Source organism: Pithys albifrons, chromosome 10 (assembly GCF_047495875.1).
Source record: "Pithys albifrons albifrons isolate INPA30051 chromosome 10, PitAlb_v1, whole genome shotgun sequence".
Taxonomy (NCBI): Eukaryota; Metazoa; Chordata; class Aves; order Passeriformes; family Thamnophilidae; genus Pithys; species Pithys albifrons.
Window position 1 is genome coordinate 22,297,380 of NC_092467.1, and position 17,319 is coordinate 22,314,698.

Here is a 17,319-nt window from a genome sequence, read left to right on the forward strand (position 1 = left end):
GTCATAGCTGAAGCATGGTGCCTGAAGATAACACAGACCTGGAGAGGCCCATTCTTCAATGTGTCTGCATGCCAGCAGGCATGGCAGAGCCAGCTCCAGGCCCAGAGCAGACTAGTAGGAGGCTGGAAAGGGTCAGGAGGTTTGGGAGCTTCAGCACATGCAGCACAACAGGAGTCCTCGGTTAGTAGTGCAAGCACTGGTGACTGTCCACATGCAGTGCACGGGAGTTCTGGGAGCTCTGTCTGTGGTATGGGCCTGAAAACTGCCCCTTCTCAGGGAGCTCTTAAGGCTATCTCATGGGCACATGCTCCTGAAGAGAGAAAATGCAGGTGATGGAAAGGCCCTGGTCTTACTCATCTTGAGGATCCCCTTTCCAGCTGAAGTAATAATTTCTGGCAACCTCTGCCAGACTGCATAGAGCCTGAGAGAGCATCTTGGCACAACCAGGTGAGTTCTCCACCTTTTGCAGGCAGTTGAGATTGCAGTCACTTTTGGTGACTTGACACCCACATATCATGCTCTACAACCATGTCCCAGGACTTCCTTCCTAATGTGGTACAGTACTGCCATGCAGCTCCATAAAGCACACAAAGCTGGAACAAAACCCTCTTCCAAATGCCCTAGACTGTGCTGGACACTTTCCTGAGAAGACTTTGCCTTGATCTGAAGTGCCCACAGAGTCCCAGACAGAGGCTGCCCAGGCCAGGGGTCGCAGGTGCTGCACCTTGGCTGTGGGGGAGTGGGACTGTGGCCCGGGGTTGGTGTGAGCAGCCAGGCATTATGCTGAGCACACTGCTGGTCACTGCAGGGGCTAAGCCACAGAAAGGACATTGTCAGAGTGAAGGATTGTTCTGGGAGAACAGGCCGCACAAAGAGGAATTGTTTTGCTGTGAAATGAGGCCGTGTTTAGCTCCAGCCGAGGCCAGGCTTTGCCTGCTTGTCTGGGTTACAGGCTGGTGGGGAACACTGTCCTCCCTGGCCTGCTGGCATCTTCTCTGCTTCTAAGGTTGTCCACTGGTGCAGTCAGCAGCACAGTACATGCCCTGAGATCCAAGGTGGTTTGGGAGAGAAATGAAATTGAGGGATAAGAGAACTCATGGCAGGTCTGCTACAGCCTCCTGCAGCTGACTGACGTGTCTAAAGAGCACGGGGAAGGGGAGAGCAGCAGTGGGGCACCTCACATGGTGAAGGGCTGCACTGTTTCTCCCAGGGACAGATACAACCAGAAGGGAAATAGATAGGCAGTAAGCTGCTCCAAGATAATGGGCAAAGAACATAATGGCCTTTTTCTGCAAAAACCTGTCCAGAAAGTGTTGTTGATGGTGAACATCACAAGCCTTCTTGGATATATGTGTGAGGACAAGCATCTTGCACTTGAGCTCCAGCAAGACAGAGCAGTGAGCACAGGACACAAAGAAGCAAAGGAGGAGGGGGGGAGGTGGAGGGGAGGCACTGCATGCTCAAGATGTGAGTTGGAGCATTCTTATTAATTCCTCTTGGTTTTACTCCCTATGTGAGTGAATACAAACAGTTAAGACCAATGGTGGATGCACCCACAAAGGCTTTCTGTGAGTCATTCCAGGCTTGGCAGTTGCTGTGGGACTTCCGCAGTCCAGGGCTGCAGGTCCTGCTGCCTCCTCCTGCCCACAGCCCTGTGCTGCCCAGCTCCCTGCCCAGCCTGTGCTCTGTGGTGGGGGATGCACATGGTATGAGCTCCCTGACAGCCCCATGCAGTCAAGTCACCACCTGGTGCATTGTTCTGCTGACTGGAGCAAAGCAGGCTATGCTATGATGATGATGATGATGATGATGATGATGATGATGATGATGATGATGATGATGATGATGATGATGACGACTGTGGCTGTTTCTACTGCTGTGATACTCATGGGAACCTAAATAGACAAAAACAAGACATCCAAAAGGATGGCTCCTCAGTTCCACTGTTGCAAAATGCGTTTCTCAGAGGAGATACAAGTCAGTGTATTAGCTGCTGCCATGAGTGTTTAGGCACTGCTTTGAAGTCCCACCATGCTGCTGCAGCAGAGCAGGACACAAGAGCCATCTCTCCCACCCCAAGAGCAGGACCCTGACTGCAGTACTGCATCAGTACCAAAAATAAACTCCACATAAATACCCTCTGCATGTTTCAAAGCCAAGTTCCCGCAGGAGTGGCACACTTCCATGCTGCATGCCAGGGTGGGCAGAGCCCAAGACTGGCACATGACAGTGGGAGACAGACACATCCCACCAAGGCCACCTGGCAATAGGCATAGAAGGGGGAGGTCTGGGTTCAAAAGAATATTCTGGGAAATGCTGCAGCTTCAAAATAACACTCACAGACAGCAATGATGCCACTTTGGCCCAAAGCATGGCCAGCAAATGTAAAACGTAATGCAAAAATACCTGGGGGCAAAGTCTTTGCTCGGAGGAAAGGAGTCCCATGCCAAGTGGGACCTTAGCACCACTGCTAATTCAGTGCAGAAACTGACACAACGGGAGCAAAGGAAGAAGCCTTATGGCAAGCAGGTAAATCAGTGACAGAAACTGAGCAGCAGTGACAAGACAGCTGCTGCAGAAGCCACAGCTCTTGATCCCCCCCCAATTTGGAAAATATGTGTCTCAGTTGAAAAAATGCATGCAGTAATTTCCTTTCTTTAAAAAACACACACTGGGGGGGAAAAAAAGAAAAAAAGGAAAGGAAAGGAAAGGAAAGGAAAGGAAAGGAAAGGAAAGGAAAGGAAAGGAAAGGAAAGGAAAGGAAAGGAAAGGAAAGGAAAGGAAAGGAAAGGAAAGGAAAGGAAAGGAAAGGGAAAGGGAAAAGGAAAAGGAAAAGGAAAGGGAAAAGGAAAAGAAAGAAAAAAGAGCCTCTCCTTCAGAGGAGCCAGCCAGCACACTTTGCATTACTCTGATGTCAGGGTTACCCCTGACAGAAGATTTTCATTAATTTCTAAGTGCAGGTTTCCACCAAGGCAATGTTCCTGGATTCAGCCAGAGAGCTGCAGTATCCCAAGGACAATAAATAAACTGTGGAGTTACATCAGCCTGAACTATTTTTATGGCACAATTTACAAATACATCCAAACATCCCATTTCTCCAGCATGTACTTTTAACACTGCAGCATCTGCGTGAGGTATAAAGTGGTAACATTTTATTTTTAAGACAGATAAAGATTTATTGCACTTGGGTGGAAGTAGGAACTCCATGGGATTCTTCCAAAGCACTTGTGTATTCATTTGTAGGCACCAGCTGTCACATAGACTTGCTCTGCCTCGCCAGGGGCCATCAAGCTCATTCAAGGAGCCCAGGAGAAAGCAGAGCCAGACTGGTGGGCTGCTTCCACCTTTGGGTCATTTTCCCTCAGTTTTTGCCTGTGACTTTCAAGAAGTTTCTGAGTTTTTCAGTGGCCAGTTAAGACTCACCTTTTGCTGCTGTTTCCATGTGTTTGTGTCTCCTTTGTGAGCTGCAGGTGAAGCTGCTTTGGGAGCAATTCAGACACAAAACTTGGCTTAACACCCTTTGGCAGCACACACCCCACTAAGTTGCTTCTTAGCACCAAAAAGTTCTCAGGCTCTCTCAACTCAGCCACCACAAGCCTTCTTTGGCTCCAGATGTTTCTGTCAGAAAGATTCCAGTCTATTAGGAGGATGGAAACCAGCCCTGCAGCTCATGCTGAAACCCTGCCTTAGCTGTGGTACAAAGTGTGGAGAACTCTGCTGTTCCTTTGATCTTTTTGGTCACTTCCCTCACACCTCCTGTACTTCACTTCCACTGGAAAGGCATAATGGCACCCACTTAAAAGATCTGTAGGTTAAAAAAACCAAACAAAAATACTATGTTTTCCTTGTTTAAACAAAAGAAGACCCCTGTGTGCACATCTCCACTTCGGGATGAAACAAAAGAACAGACAAGCAGCAGGTGTTTGTTATACTGGTCAGTGGATGCAGAGAGATACAGGGAAGTGGTGGCACCAGGCCAAGCTTCACAGCTTCCAGAGACAAACCAGCCCAGGACAGCAGCAGGACAGGCTGTGGGCACCACCCAGCATGGCTGGATGTGTGATATGGGCTGGGAACAGTGGGCCTGTGGGTAGCTAGGCAGGAAGGAAAGGCAATAAATATGTCTCTCCTGCATTTGGAAGAAAGCCAGATGAAGCATTCCTGTCATGAGGGTGAAATGCTTTCCACTTTAACAGTAACTCAAGAGGATGTTAAACAACAGTTGGCAAACGTTGAAAACTCAGCAGTCTGGGTATTCTGCATGTCAAAACTAGAAAAATAGAATCTGTTTTTAAAAATCCAAACTATCAATTATGAGATTCAGTAAGACAAGGGAGCCTGGAGAAGCTGCAGAGAACAAGAAAGATGTTATGCTAGCATTTTAAAAAAGTAAACAGGATGGCCTTGTAAACAGGTGTGTCTATTTGATAGACACGACATGCAAAATAATGACCAAAAAATATGCGATCGTATTGATAAAGATTTAAAGCAGAGAAATATAAATATCAATCATTAGAGATTACAGACAATAAACCTACAGACTAACACAATAACTTCTTTGGCACTGTATATTCTTCAATATCAGAGATCAAGTTGGCTGGTACAGAGGTGTGTGACATCAAGGAACAAACTCATGGGTGACCTGAGCAAGTGCGAGGCAGCAGAGGAGATCCTCTCTGTGGAGCTGGTACCAAGGATGTATTTGTAGCAAGTGGTGCCAAATAGTGTAAAGCTGATGTCTTGAAGGGAAATGAAGTCATGATGGGTACAACCTGCTGCCCTGGGAGCCCTTGGGATCCCTGGGGCATCAGGGCCACGCAGTTGCACTAGAACCTGACTGGTACTGAGGCTTGAGGGGCTGGAACAAACCAGTGTCCACCTCCATCACACTCCTGCACCCAAGCTGTGGCCCAGAGAGCTCAGCAGCACCTGCCATGCTGGGCCTGAGCCTCCTCCCTGCCAAAATTATCCTAGCTGGAAGAGAGGAGTTCAAAAGGAATTGGATAAGGCAGGGGAAAAGACCCTGAAGGCTCAGTGCAGCACCACGTTCCATGCTCATAGGAAGAGTGTGCTTCCCCATTGCCTGCTTGGCTCCTGCTGCAGCAGGACACAGCCCCAGCCTTCGCCCTGACCCAGCAGGGCTGTGCTTTTATTCTGACACAGTGCACCAGGAATGGTGGGTGAATCCCTGCTGGACTTGCAGACCACAGTGACAAGCAGTGAACCATGGATTCCACTGTGACTTTATGGGTAAAAGGCTTGTTCCTGTTCCATTTAAACATTCAAGCACTGGCAGCAACCCGATAAGAGGTTAAAGTGGCTCTGCATTTGAAACTCCCATTCCCACAATTAGAATAGTGTGTTCTAGTCCAGTGTCCCAAAGGGCACAGATGCATAAGGAGATTTGGATGTGAGTCAAGAAGTGGAAAATGGAAAAAATGCCTTAAAGCAAAATGGACTTTCATCAGTGTAGTCTGTCACTAAAAAGGATCAGAAAAGCTTCACCATAATATCCGAGTCCTCGCTCTCAGACTAACAATTTGGGGGCTCACTCCCTGGCTGTGAAGGTCCACTGACTACAAAGGAATTAAAGAAATGCAGCCTCAATCCAAGGTGCAACAAGAAAAACAGTTTCTAGAATTACCTACCAGCCACTGTAGCTGAGACACATCAGCTCAAAATCAACTGTTTTCCTAACAACAGTGTTCTAATTTACACAAAAACTAATTCACGGCAGCCTGTGTCATGCAGGAAGTTACACTGGTGAGCCTAGCCAGCCTCCCCAGTTTTATAATCTATGGAAAAAAACCCTGCCTGTGTTTCCCTTCCTCCTGTCCAAGTGTGTGAAAGGTCTGGCCTGCCCCCCTGGAGGCGCTTTTGGGAGAGCCAGGTTAGCGTGGGTAGCAGGCAGCTATGCCGTGCCTGTGTCCCACACTGCCTGCTGCCAGTCAGCCACTGGCCCTGACACTCCTGCACTGGGACATTTTAGCTTTATAAGGAAGCCAGTCTGGAGGGACAAAGTGAAGCAGCATCCTAGAGCTGAGGCTCCATGAATGTGTGCCAGGGATCTGACACACACAGTATTCTGCCTTCCTTTCCAACCAAAGAAGGGACGTAAGGCAGGGCAGGGAACAGCCATTCATCTGGTGCTCAGCCCATCGCAGGGAATAGTCCTGCAGGCTCTCACTTCCTGGCCATCAGGCTCTAGTTTTTTGCACAAATCCCTCACACTGGAGCCAGTAATATACCTCCTCTGCCTACACAGCCATTGCCCGCTGCAATCAGTGGCTCCCCATTGATTAGGAGCAAAAAGGTAATTCCATTAGTCTGGCTAGGACGGTGCCATTGCAGACACGCCCCTGGGCTCATTTATAGTGGAGCTCTGGTATCTTATAAGCTGTACTTTCAGCTCAACTTTCTACTTCCCAACTTAGTGCTTTTCAAGGGCCAGTACATCAAAATGGGTCCATAAGTGGCCTAGTCACAGCTTTGTGGAAGGTTTTGTTTTGGGAGAAGGGCTCACAGCCTCCATAAATAAGTTGGATCTGATTAGCTCAGAGGCAAGCAGTGCAGGAGCAGCTGCAGGCTGTATCTGCTGAGTGGAGATTTCCTCACCCAAAGATTGCTGACAGATGCTATTGAGCAAAACACAGTGCTGTCTTTCACCACAAGTCAAAAAGGAAGTCCAGGCAAGTACAGCAAGAAGCATAGCAGTTTTCCTTTAGGATAGTGCTGTATGTACTGATGTGCTCCATGGGCATGCACCCCCAGCTTTTAGTCTCAGAGGAATCTCTCATTAGGCAGATTATCTGTCACAGCTCAAGGGCACAAAGTAGAACAGGGATGGCTTCGCAATGCCAAGTTCCAACAAGAAATGGCCAATCCAGAGGTGCCACAGTCCTGAGAAGATTGAAATATGTCTCTGAAGTGACAAATCAATCCTGAAGCAGCTAAGAAACTTTACAGGAAACACAGAAGCAGATAAGCATGGAAATTAAATCAGATCCAGCTGGGATTTGCTGCAGTACCAGAACACAAAAGCTCTGTGCTTGTGTTCCTGAAGTGCTGCCTTCTTGCTGTGGACCCTGTAATAGTCTTTCCCAGTATTTTGCTTTCTGGGGAATAGCCAGAATTGGCTTTCAATGCACAAGATGTTTGCTGCTTATGTTTGTACCCTGCTGACTCGCTCTACAATATCTCTTTACCTATAAGACCACAGCTCCAGCACTCAGCTCCCAACTTTTTAGTGCATTTTAGACCGGAGATGCTCTGCATTTATCCAAAGGGAAATGAGAGTCCTTGTGACCTGAGAGATGGACAGCAGTGTCTCAGAGTGTGCATAACAAGGTCTTTATTCAACAAGAGGGAGTAAAGAAAGAACATACTGAGTGAACAAGCAGCAGCAAGGAGCAGAGTGCTCCATGCAGATCTTCAGGTTCTGTATCGGGAAAGGGTAGCTAGTTATCCTCCAGGCCAGACCTGGAGAAGATGGGATCAATACCATAACCAAAGTCAGCAGCTCTGGCTCAACAGAGAAGTAGTTGTGTCCAGGAGATGTGGCCACCAACAGTTCCACACAAGTCACCCAGCAACAAACAAAATGCAGGCAAAGGTGTTTTAACCCCTATCTCCATGGATATGGTACATGGATATGTAAAGGAACTTGGAAGTCCTAGAAGGAATCCAGGTGGGGTGGCTGCAGCAGTAACAATGCTGCTTGCTGTTCTCTGGGTCTAGTTCATCCTAGCTCATCTCTGATATGGATGCATTGAGGCAGACTTGATGTTTGTTTTTATGCCACTTGGCATTTTTCCTGGAGAAAGAAAAAAAGAAAAAGCAGTGCAAAATCAGCAATATGAGAGAACATTTGCTCAGAAGTTTGCAAGAGTCACAACCACCTTGTTGGGGCTTTTCTTGTTCCACTCCAGGCTCATCTGCAACAGCATCTTCCAGCTTCTGACCTAAGACAATCAATCTCTTCTACAAACTGACATCTTTCTCTGTTGGGAAATCTCCTTAACAATTCCTGTGTCCCTCAGCTATCCTTGTTCCACCCTAAGCAAGCCTTTCTCTTTTTCAGGAGGTTCCTACATCAATGTTGGACGTAGTCAGTTTCACAGAAGTTGCTGTCAGGAGCACTCACAGAACCCAGACTGATCTCCACTTCCATTTTAGAGAGGCAAACACAGGGCCTGTATTTCCTTACATGTAGCATTATTTATAGTCAGGGTGTATATTTAAATTACTAAGCCTCTCTGAGATCTCTTCATTTCCCGTAACCGCATCCACCTCTTGGGCATTATTACTCTTTGCTGATCCCAATCAGTCATGGGAGTGTGTTCAAAGACAGCTTACTAGCAGCTTACAATATGTGTACAGTGCTAGACAAAACTAAAATGATTCAAAAAATAAACAGCGATTAAAGAGCAGCACAGAGGGATATTCAAAGAATATTTGACTGTCTTCAAATTAAAACAGAAAAGAAAAAGGACAACTTCTTAAAGTTAAAACTGTAGTGGAGCAGGACAAGAAAATACTTGATAAGCAAATGCCTAAAATAAAGACTATTAAACCTTCTCATACATATCCAAAGTGGGCCACTGACAGCAATGAATGAGCAGGCAACTGATATATCACTTCAGTGATAACAACCAGTACATAAATACTGTTAGACCTTACTCCAAAAGCGAGTGAACAGGACTGCGTGGTTTACCCACATCTGGGACACTGTGAGCAATTCTGGTGTTTCCAGTCTCGGAAACAAACAGAAAAAGTGCAGGTAAGAGTGACAAGGATGGTTCAAGTTGTAATTTTCACATGAAATCATATTAAAGAGAATAGGACTCATCAGCTAGGGGGAAAAAAAGTAAAAAAATGGACAAAGGGAGGAGACATGACAGCCTTCCAAAACATGAAAGGCAGTATGAAGGGAACTAAGGAATCATTATTTGCCATTTAACACAATATTGCTCTTATCAAAAGGAGCCATACCTCTAACACAGGATGTACAAGAGCTCTTGTTACCAGTGCACTCTGCTTCAGCTACAGAAGCCACTGTCTTGCCATCCTGGATACAGTGTTTCTGGGGTCTTTGTTTTCAAACCACAACGGAAATAAATTTCTAACTCTTACAAAATATGTATTTAACTTAGGATTAATATTGTTGCTCAAGTTCATTTCTGAACAACAGTCATTATACAGGCAAGAAAACACCAATTAGGATATCCGATATCCTAAATCACAATTAACATTATGACAGTACAGGATTGGGCCTGTATGTCCCCCAGGACAAACCTGTTCCTGAGAGCAGAGGACTTTAAGGAAGAATAGAAGAACAGGGCAAGCCTGCAGTGATATGCCAGAAGACTATTCCCTCTGCTTCCAACATATTATGGCTCAGGGTCATGGAATCAGAGTTGGTGTCTTCAGGGTTAGCTGCTGACTGATTTTCATCCGGAAATTTATGTACTTATTTTTCCATCTCACATAAGCACTATCTACCTGCCACACACTAGGCAATGTGTACTACATTGTACTTATTTCATAGTCAGAAAAGTATCTCTCTTTTGTTCCAAATCTACAAGTCCATATTTTCATTGGTGCACTTTCACCAATCCTTCTGTATCATGGGAGAGTGAACAATCATTCCTCATTCACCTGTTGTATCCGATTTTATAGGCTTCCACATGTCCTTCTCCCTAGTCCAAAGCTATGGCCAATAGCAAAGATACTAGAACTGCCCATAATATTGTAGGTGTGGGTGGCAAATGGATTTATAGAATGGCCTGAAGATACCATCTGTTCCTGTGTTCTTTTTCTAATAATTCCCAACATTTGGTTTGCATTTCTGCCCAAACTGAACATCCATTTAATGTCTTTACAGAACTCTTACATCATGGATGTATTTCACAAACTCAAGTAACAAGGTTGGAGTCCAGGTGCTGGACATGTACAGTCCAACTTCTACACCCACATATTTCACTTCATGTTTCACACAAATGTCATCTACTACTACTAAACAAAGTCACTTGGTATAGGAAATCCTTCTGACTTTTTAAAGACAACTTTTAATTTTTTCTTACGTTAAATAACTCATTACCATCAAAATTTTCCACTTTATTGTCTATCCAAAACTTAAATTTGACAGGAAACCCCGCAGCCTAGATCCCTGCAAAATGGCACTGTGATCTCCCTCCATACTGACTCCTATGTTCACCAAATCTATTATTAAAATAGTATTGCAGTGGGAGTTAGGAAGCTGAAGCTGATTGGCTGGGATCCATTTCAACCCGAGCTAATTTTAAGCAGCTATTACTCATTGTTGCAACCTGACTCATGTTATTAAGGCTAGAAAGGAATCTCGTACTTAGTTACCTCTAAAATGTGACTGGGGAATAATCTCTGCATCTGCATCTGTTTTTCTTGTTGCCTGCATTTCAGCTGATCTCAGATATGCAACTTCTTACCTGGCTGTCCCGCTGGTGCCATCTGTACTCCTGCCAGCATTGGCTGCTGCTGAGCTGGTGCACCTGTCATTGGGACCTGCTGGATGCCCGAAGACCCAGCAATGATGGCACCAGCTCCCGGCTGGCCTGACTGGACAGATGCCCCAGAGCCTGGAGGTCTCCGGTTTGACAGCCCTTTTCCAAAGGCCACAGCTGCTACCAGTGCATTGGTATCTGCAGGGTTGAAAGTCTGCTTGTTCTGTCGTAAACCTGCAGAAAAATAAGTTTTTTTTAGAAGATAATTTTAGAATTAGCAGTCAAGTCTAAAAAGCAGCATAGCTGGTCCTGAATTTACTTTTTAGCTATTTTGGTGCATGTAACACAGTTAAGTTTCTTACAAGCTCTCCTACAACAGTCTCAGCAGAGTCAAAGAAGCTGCAAAATCCAGTGACAGTGGTGATTCAAGAGCTTTTTCACTAAGAGCAGGGCATAATCTGCTCAGGGAAGGAGGATAGAGGGAGCTAACTCCTCCATGCCCATGAGAAGTTCCACTAAAGGAAGTGCTGATTCTGTGGCAGGTAACAAGCACTATGTTTTAGATAAACAGGGGCAACATCCCCTTTTGGAGGCTCAAGAGCAACATGGTGTCTAGAAGTTATTCTGCCACACATGCCCAGTTATACTGTTAATCCCAGAAACTAGACAGAACCTGTGCTCAGGTCCTTGCTTACATTATGTGTGCGTCAAAGATGACAATAAAAACAATGCCACTGCCTTTAAGAGTTGTGCATGGCACTCCTGGGAACAGTGAACACCACAAGCACACAAGGTTGGCTGTTTTAGTCTGAAGCACCCATCATCTGGAGGCCACCACACAAAAGCCTGCCAACAAGCATGGAGTCTCCTTAAGAACATAACTAAGGGGTTTCCCATTCGCTGCCACTGCATTTTCACATATATTTTTATTAATGAAAGTTGATCAGTGTGTTTTCTTGGCAAATACCTATCACCTCCTCAAAGAGGGATATGGAAACGAGTTGCAATGACCTTTCTGCTATGCAAAGCTCAGACAAGCAAGACATGTGGCACCCACAAGACCCCTTCTCAAATTAGGGGGCTCTAGGACAGCCAGTCTTGCATCTTCTGGAATGCTTTAGCCTATGCTGCTCATCTGCATTTCCCATGCCTCAGGCTTTCTGATATACCTGTTTTGCTCTACTGTCTCAAGCCCACTGCTTGAACCCCATATCCCACTTCCACCTCAGTGACATACCTCCACTTTCAGATTCACGTTCCTCCTTACTGATTTTCTCCAGCAGATTTGAGCACATTTTGTTCAGACTTTGGATCTGTTTCTGCAAAATGAAAACTGTCAGAAGCTGCCAGGATACCTCCAACTCAGTACAGGTCACCAAGGAAAATGAACAAGCTTTCTCTTCCCAGGGCCCGTGTAATCAACTGTAAGTATTTTGGTAGCCAAGCTTAGAGAGCCCAGTGGTAATGCAGCATGCAAGAGGGCACTATGAGGACAGGATAGCCTTTGCCTCTCTGACTGGTCTGATGGCATTTACTATGCAAGTCAGAGAGCTGGATACCATTGTGAACCTGTGGAGGAAACCAAACCTCAGCTAGGATGAGCCAGAGAAATCTCAAACAGGAAAGGACAGAGCAAAGAATTAAACTTTCAAATGGAAGGGTGAAGGAAGCAAAGTTAAAGGGCAACTTGTACCCTAGGAATAAGAGGCAGAAGTATCAAACTATTCTTTACCTACCTGTGCTGCATCAGGGCTAATTCGAGCTGCATCTGTGATCAGCTGCTTCTCCTGCTCCTCCACCTCAGGGTCAGGCTTAGTTCGGAGGTGGTCAGGCACCACTTCATGGCTGAACACGGGCACACGCCCCTCTGTCTGCCGCTGCAATAGTTGGACAAGCCTCACTCAGAGCCTCTTCCTCCAGCCCAGAAATCAGGCAGCTCCAGACCAGGGCACAGGCCATGGTGCTGGAACAAAGCAAGCATGCTAGCAGGTGAAACACCCTGATCTGGGGAGCATTAGGAAGTTTTAACAACTTGTCTAGGAATTTGCACTGTACTTATTTAGTCAGAGCAACATTTATGAACAGGAACACCTCCTGCAAAGTGCATCCAGTGCACGTATTTGTAGGTGAAAATCCCTCAGCAAAGCAGCTCCCAGACACAAGCACTCACTGCTTTTTCTTTCTTTACACCCAGAGCTGAAGAATGCCCGGCAGAAAGAATGGCAGGCTGGAGCAGTTACACAGGCACCTTCTGATAATCAAGGGACATGTCTTACCATGATCTCCTCATCGCGGTCTGGAGACAGCACTAGGGGGATGATAACCTGGTTTCGCAGTAGTGGGGTCTTCTCATGCTTTAGCACTTTATTCAAAGTGTTCAGCTGCCCTGAGAGCAATGCAAAGCTGTCCAGAACTGACGGCCTGGGAAAGAAAATAAAGAAGATAAAACATGGAAAGGGATCCCACGGGGGGCTTTTCTCTCTTCTTCACTCAAATGGCTGAGATGTGAGAAAATAACACTATTATTTCTCAAATGAGTCCACTCCTGACAGTAGTAAAACCTAGGGATGAATCTGTAGGTGTGGACAAACCCCAGTCCCTACTGCAAATGTCTCAAATGCTGCAAATAGCTCAGGTACATTACAAGCAGTACCACTGAAGTGTCAGTTGTTTGGGATTTCAGTAACATACACAGAAGCAATTCTTTCCTTATCACTACTCTCCCGGAGCAATTCTAGAGCAAGATCTGAGAAATAATTTAATGCCCAAGCAGCACAGCCAGAAGAGACAATATTTATGGCTTGGCTACCCAGACTAAACAATAATGAAGCAAAAAAACCTGGTGATCTTCTCAAGGAAGTCCCCTTTACCTTCACAGGGGGATTCATCACCTCTCCTGACTTATGCAACATTAACTATAAATGTTAACTGCCTGTGAAGCTTTCTGTCTCAGATACCACACAGTTTATTAAGTTGCAGCTACAACATCTTTATGGTCCACCATGAGGAGAATTGCAAGTCCCTCAAACTGTCTGGTAAAGCAGAACTAGCAAAACACAAAAAGTCAGTTTATATCAGAGCCAGAAAAGGTCAGGAAATGCAGAAAGAACCATTGCTCATTTTACAGCATGTGGGTCACTAAGATATTTCACCTCAGAACTTCCAGTCACTGCACGTAATTCCTATTACTCTACAGCATGAAACCAATGGATTTCAACTGGCTTACTGCAGGAAGATGCGCTCCTCCAGCACAAATATGAAAAGCAAATTTAAACTTACTGACAATAAGCTAATGGTTTTTAATTAATCCTTTAAGCCAAGTCTGAACAGTTTCAGTGATCAAGTGCCCCCAGCTCTGTGAAACACCTTACCATGTGAGTCGGTCATACTCATTCTCCAGCTTGTAGATAAAACTGACCAAAGAGTTCTTCAGGTCGGCCACCTGACTGATGAGTGCCTCCAGGGTTAGCTCCAGCTGCTTCTCCTCTCTCTAAAAAAAGGCAAAAAAAGACAAAAAATGAGGACAAAGCTTAACATCTTACCAAGGTGTTGTGAATCCATACCCATGCATCCATAATCCAGTTGGTCCTATAGCCAGTCTCCTTCTCAGAGGAAGCAAACAGAAACTTCAAAGATAAGAATCTCAGGGTTTCACACTGACCTTCTGCTTTCATCAGGACGATTAGGCAAGAGACTTGCACCTGACAAGAATGTCTGGCCAGCTATCCTCTTTAAGATCTAGATGAGTGTAGTGAAGACATCATCACTTACATCTGCTTTTTACCACATAAGGCAAAGTCATCAAAGTTTACTCAAGTCACCTTTGTGAGCCATTTAAGCTAACTCAGCTCAAAGTAGATTAGGATTCTCTCAATCTTTTCTGACAGCAGCTGTGGGCACAGTGATGTCTTCATCCAAAACAGCCTTTGCAAAATGAGTACCAGGTCAAAAGCCTAAATACTCCAGTTTGTGGTCTTTGCCTCATTTACTTTCTTTCTGCCCAAGTGCCACCTCCAATTGCCGAAGAAACTGGCAGCTGCTGTTGAGTTTGTGCCTTACTGGCTGCAGGTGCCGTGACACAGACTGGTGTCATACCCACCCACACACACATCAGCTCCTGCATTTTGCTCGGACTACATTGTTTAAATAATCTTTTCCACTGATGTTCCCGTCAGGGTGAGGGAAGATGTTGACAGACAAAGTGTCAAGACAGAGGATCTGTTGTCAAAGACAACACCAAGGTATGTCCTTGATTCTTGCAAAAACCCTCTAAAACCCTATCTACTCTAACTTAGTCATACTACAGTATTGCGCAAAATATAATTTAAGTCCCAGCCCTAATGAACTCCTCAGGTAAGTTGAGAACTGTACAATAATAATCCATGAGGAGGGTGGGACAAAGCAATCAAATAATAGAAAGGCAATACTGATTGGGAAGCAGATAAAGTGACTCAGACTGTTGGTACACTTGCTATTGGGTCTGTTGTTGCACTGTTTAAATACACTGGACAAGTGTAAGCTTCTTGGGAGAGGTCATCAGGCATCTTCCATGTTCATGAGAATACATTATTCTATTTTATTTATACTCTGGCAAGTCAATAATCACTGACAGGACTTCTTTAACCACCTTAGAAGAGACAGCTGATTCAAGCTTGTTAAAGTTTGATCCCCAGTCCATGGAATGGATTGCTGCTCGCTGTTCCACCTGGAGATAAAGGTACTCTCCTCCATCTTGTTACTGGACTAGTCAGTTCCTGTCCAATTAACAAATGAGCCTACAACTGTTTGTGTGCACTGTGCTTGTGCAAGAAGACTAACTACTGCCTGTACTACAATCTGGGCTGGTAGCCAGTGTTTTACTACAGGGGTGCCAGGCATTTGCATCCACAATTCCCCTGGCTCGCTGCCTGTACTTATCCAAGCAGCCCTCAAGAAGATGAATGAAATCCTATTGCATGTTGCCTGCTCCAACCCTCCTTCCTTCCCAGGCTCTTCCCAATGCCATTAAGAGCTGGAAGCAGATGTAAGCAGTGCAAAGCATGCATACAATAAGACTGACCAGTGACTCCAGGGAATGTGACTGGAGATTCTAAGGAATGCTGTGCCTCTTGCCTCTCGTGCCTCTTGCAGGGAATGCTTTAAAGAGTTTGTTAGCACTGTTACATTGCCCCGAGGTAGTAAAGATAGGGCTTAGTGGAGGGTTTGTTGAAGGACCTGCTGATACGGAGCAAGTAAGACGTAAAGATAAAATTCAGAGGAGGTAAATGTAAGCAATGCATGGGCAAAACAAAGGGAAAAAATCATGACAGGAAAACCAAACAGGAACGCCCACCCACCCCCCCCCAACTTTCAGTACACAATGACATTCTCTGAGCTGACAATGTTGTTACTCATCAATAGGATCTTGGGATTATCTGAGGATAACTCATGAAAACATTTGCCCAAGGCTCAAAAGGCGGTCAAGGAAGTGACAGGATTTATTAGGAAAGCAACAGGAAGCTAAGCATCATTATGTCACTGCCGTACATCATTTGCACCTCGAATATTAGGAGTCACCTTGTCCCTCCAATGAAAAGGGACAGATTGGAACATAATAAAGGCAACAAGGACAATCAAGAATATTCATAGTTCCATAAATGTATCAATTAAAAACAGCAAAGAGACTGGTATACACAAGGAGAGACAATGCAAAAAACCCTGTAGATGAGGAATTGCAGGACAATCCACTTCCATTTTTCCAGCAGGACAACCAGGAGACTTGCACGAAGACAGAAGGCAGTGGTTTCAAACAACGCAAAGGAGGTCGATCTTTACAGCCTGTTAATCTGTTATTACCCTCTGCAACTTTTATTTTGGACGTTATGGAAGCTATAAATTGACGGCACTACAAAAAAGTAACTAGGTCCTTCTCCGTTAATGAACATTCACTCAAGGCAGATAAACACAAGGGATGCGCTAGCAGCAGTCTATACAGAATGACATCAGCAGCATGTTTTGCTCTCACTTCTTTCGGACATCGACTTCTTGGCTTCTGGTAAAGCCAAGCAGCTGGGCAGGGGAACCTTTGGTCTGAGGACTCTTACGCAGGGCTGCAGCAGGGGCTGAGGGGAGCAGGTGCCCTCAGCCATCCGCGCACACCCCGACCCCACGGCCATGCAGCGACAGGAGGCTGTCGCACGGGGAACCATCGCACCAGCTGTTCAAAGGCGAGCTCGGCCTCCCGTTCGGGCTATTCCAGCCGCGGGGGGGACCCAGCCCCTGCGGAGCCGCCGCAGCCCCACCTGCTGCCCCCCGGCCACCCCCGCCCCGCTGCCCCGGCCACCCCCGCCCCGCTGCCCCGGCCCTCACCTGCATGGCGGCGATGGCGGCGGCGGCCCCGCCCCGTTGTCCCGGGAGAGCGGCACTTCCGGGGGCGGGGCTGCGCGGACATGGCGGGGGCCGAGCGGCCCGACGGGGAGGTGCGAGCGGGCCGGGGCAGGGGTCTGAGTTCGGCCGGGGGCTCGTAGCCAGGGAGCAGGGGCGAGGGAAGGGCCAGGGGCCGCTCGAGGGCCGCGGTGCGGAGCAGCGGGGCTGCCCCAGTGCCGGAGGGCTCGGGGTGCGGGGCCGGAGCAGCCCGGGGTGAGCGGCGGGGCGGGCGCTGGCCGGGGTTCCTGCGGGGTGACCTGAGCAGTGTGGTCCCGCCGCAGGTGGAGGAAGCAGGACATGTGTTCCTGCTGATGAAGAAGGACTACCGCATCTCCCGCAATGTGCGCCTCGCCTGGGTCCTCAGCCGCCTGCACCAGGTCATCCGGGCCGTGCCCGAGCCCGAGCTGGTGAGTCCGTGCCTGGGGCTGGACGG

At 46.7% G+C, this 17,319-nt stretch overlaps 2 protein-coding genes across 6 annotated transcripts in view; one reads left to right on the forward strand and one right to left on the reverse strand.

The window, feature by feature from the left end:
* Window positions 1-7,334: 7,334 nt before the first annotated feature.
* MED8 (mediator complex subunit 8) lies at window positions 7,335-16,866 on the reverse strand. The gene is made up of 7 exons (XM_071565502.1): window positions 16,830-16,866; window positions 13,853-13,971; window positions 12,758-12,902; window positions 12,218-12,358; window positions 11,719-11,800; window positions 10,467-10,715; window positions 7,335-7,813 (listed from the first exon to the last, which is right to left on the reverse strand). The coding sequence occupies exons 1-7, from the start codon at window positions 16,833-16,835 to the stop codon at window positions 7,749-7,751; spliced, it is 807 nt and encodes a 268-aa protein (XP_071421603.1). The 5' UTR covers window positions 16,836-16,866; the 3' UTR covers window positions 7,335-7,748.
* Window positions 16,867-16,903: 37 nt separating this feature from the next.
* SZT2 (SZT2 subunit of KICSTOR complex) overlaps window positions 16,904-17,319 on the forward strand; it is a 56,584-nt gene continuing 56,168 nt past the window's right edge. For all 5 annotated transcript variants that reach the window (XR_011698679.1, XM_071565748.1, XM_071565751.1 and 2 more), the window contains exons 1-2: window positions 16,904-16,939; window positions 17,168-17,293. Coding sequence is in view for 4 of the 5 variants with exons in the window: in XM_071565748.1 (XP_071421849.1) it covers window positions 16,910-16,939; window positions 17,168-17,293 (156 nt within the window). In the remaining variant the exon portion in view is untranslated. The remainder of the gene's footprint in view (window positions 16,940-17,167; window positions 17,294-17,319) is intronic.

Coding starts and splice junctions, on each gene's coding strand:
- MED8 (XM_071565502.1), bottom strand. Junction 12,359..12,757: donor ACCGCGATGAGGAGATCATG/GTAAGACATGTC, acceptor CAACTATTGCAG/CGGCAGACAGAGGGGCGTGT. Junction 11,801..12,217: donor TTAGCCCTGATGCAGCACAG/GTAGGTAAAGAA, acceptor TTCATTTTGCAG/AAACAGATCCAAAGTCTGAA.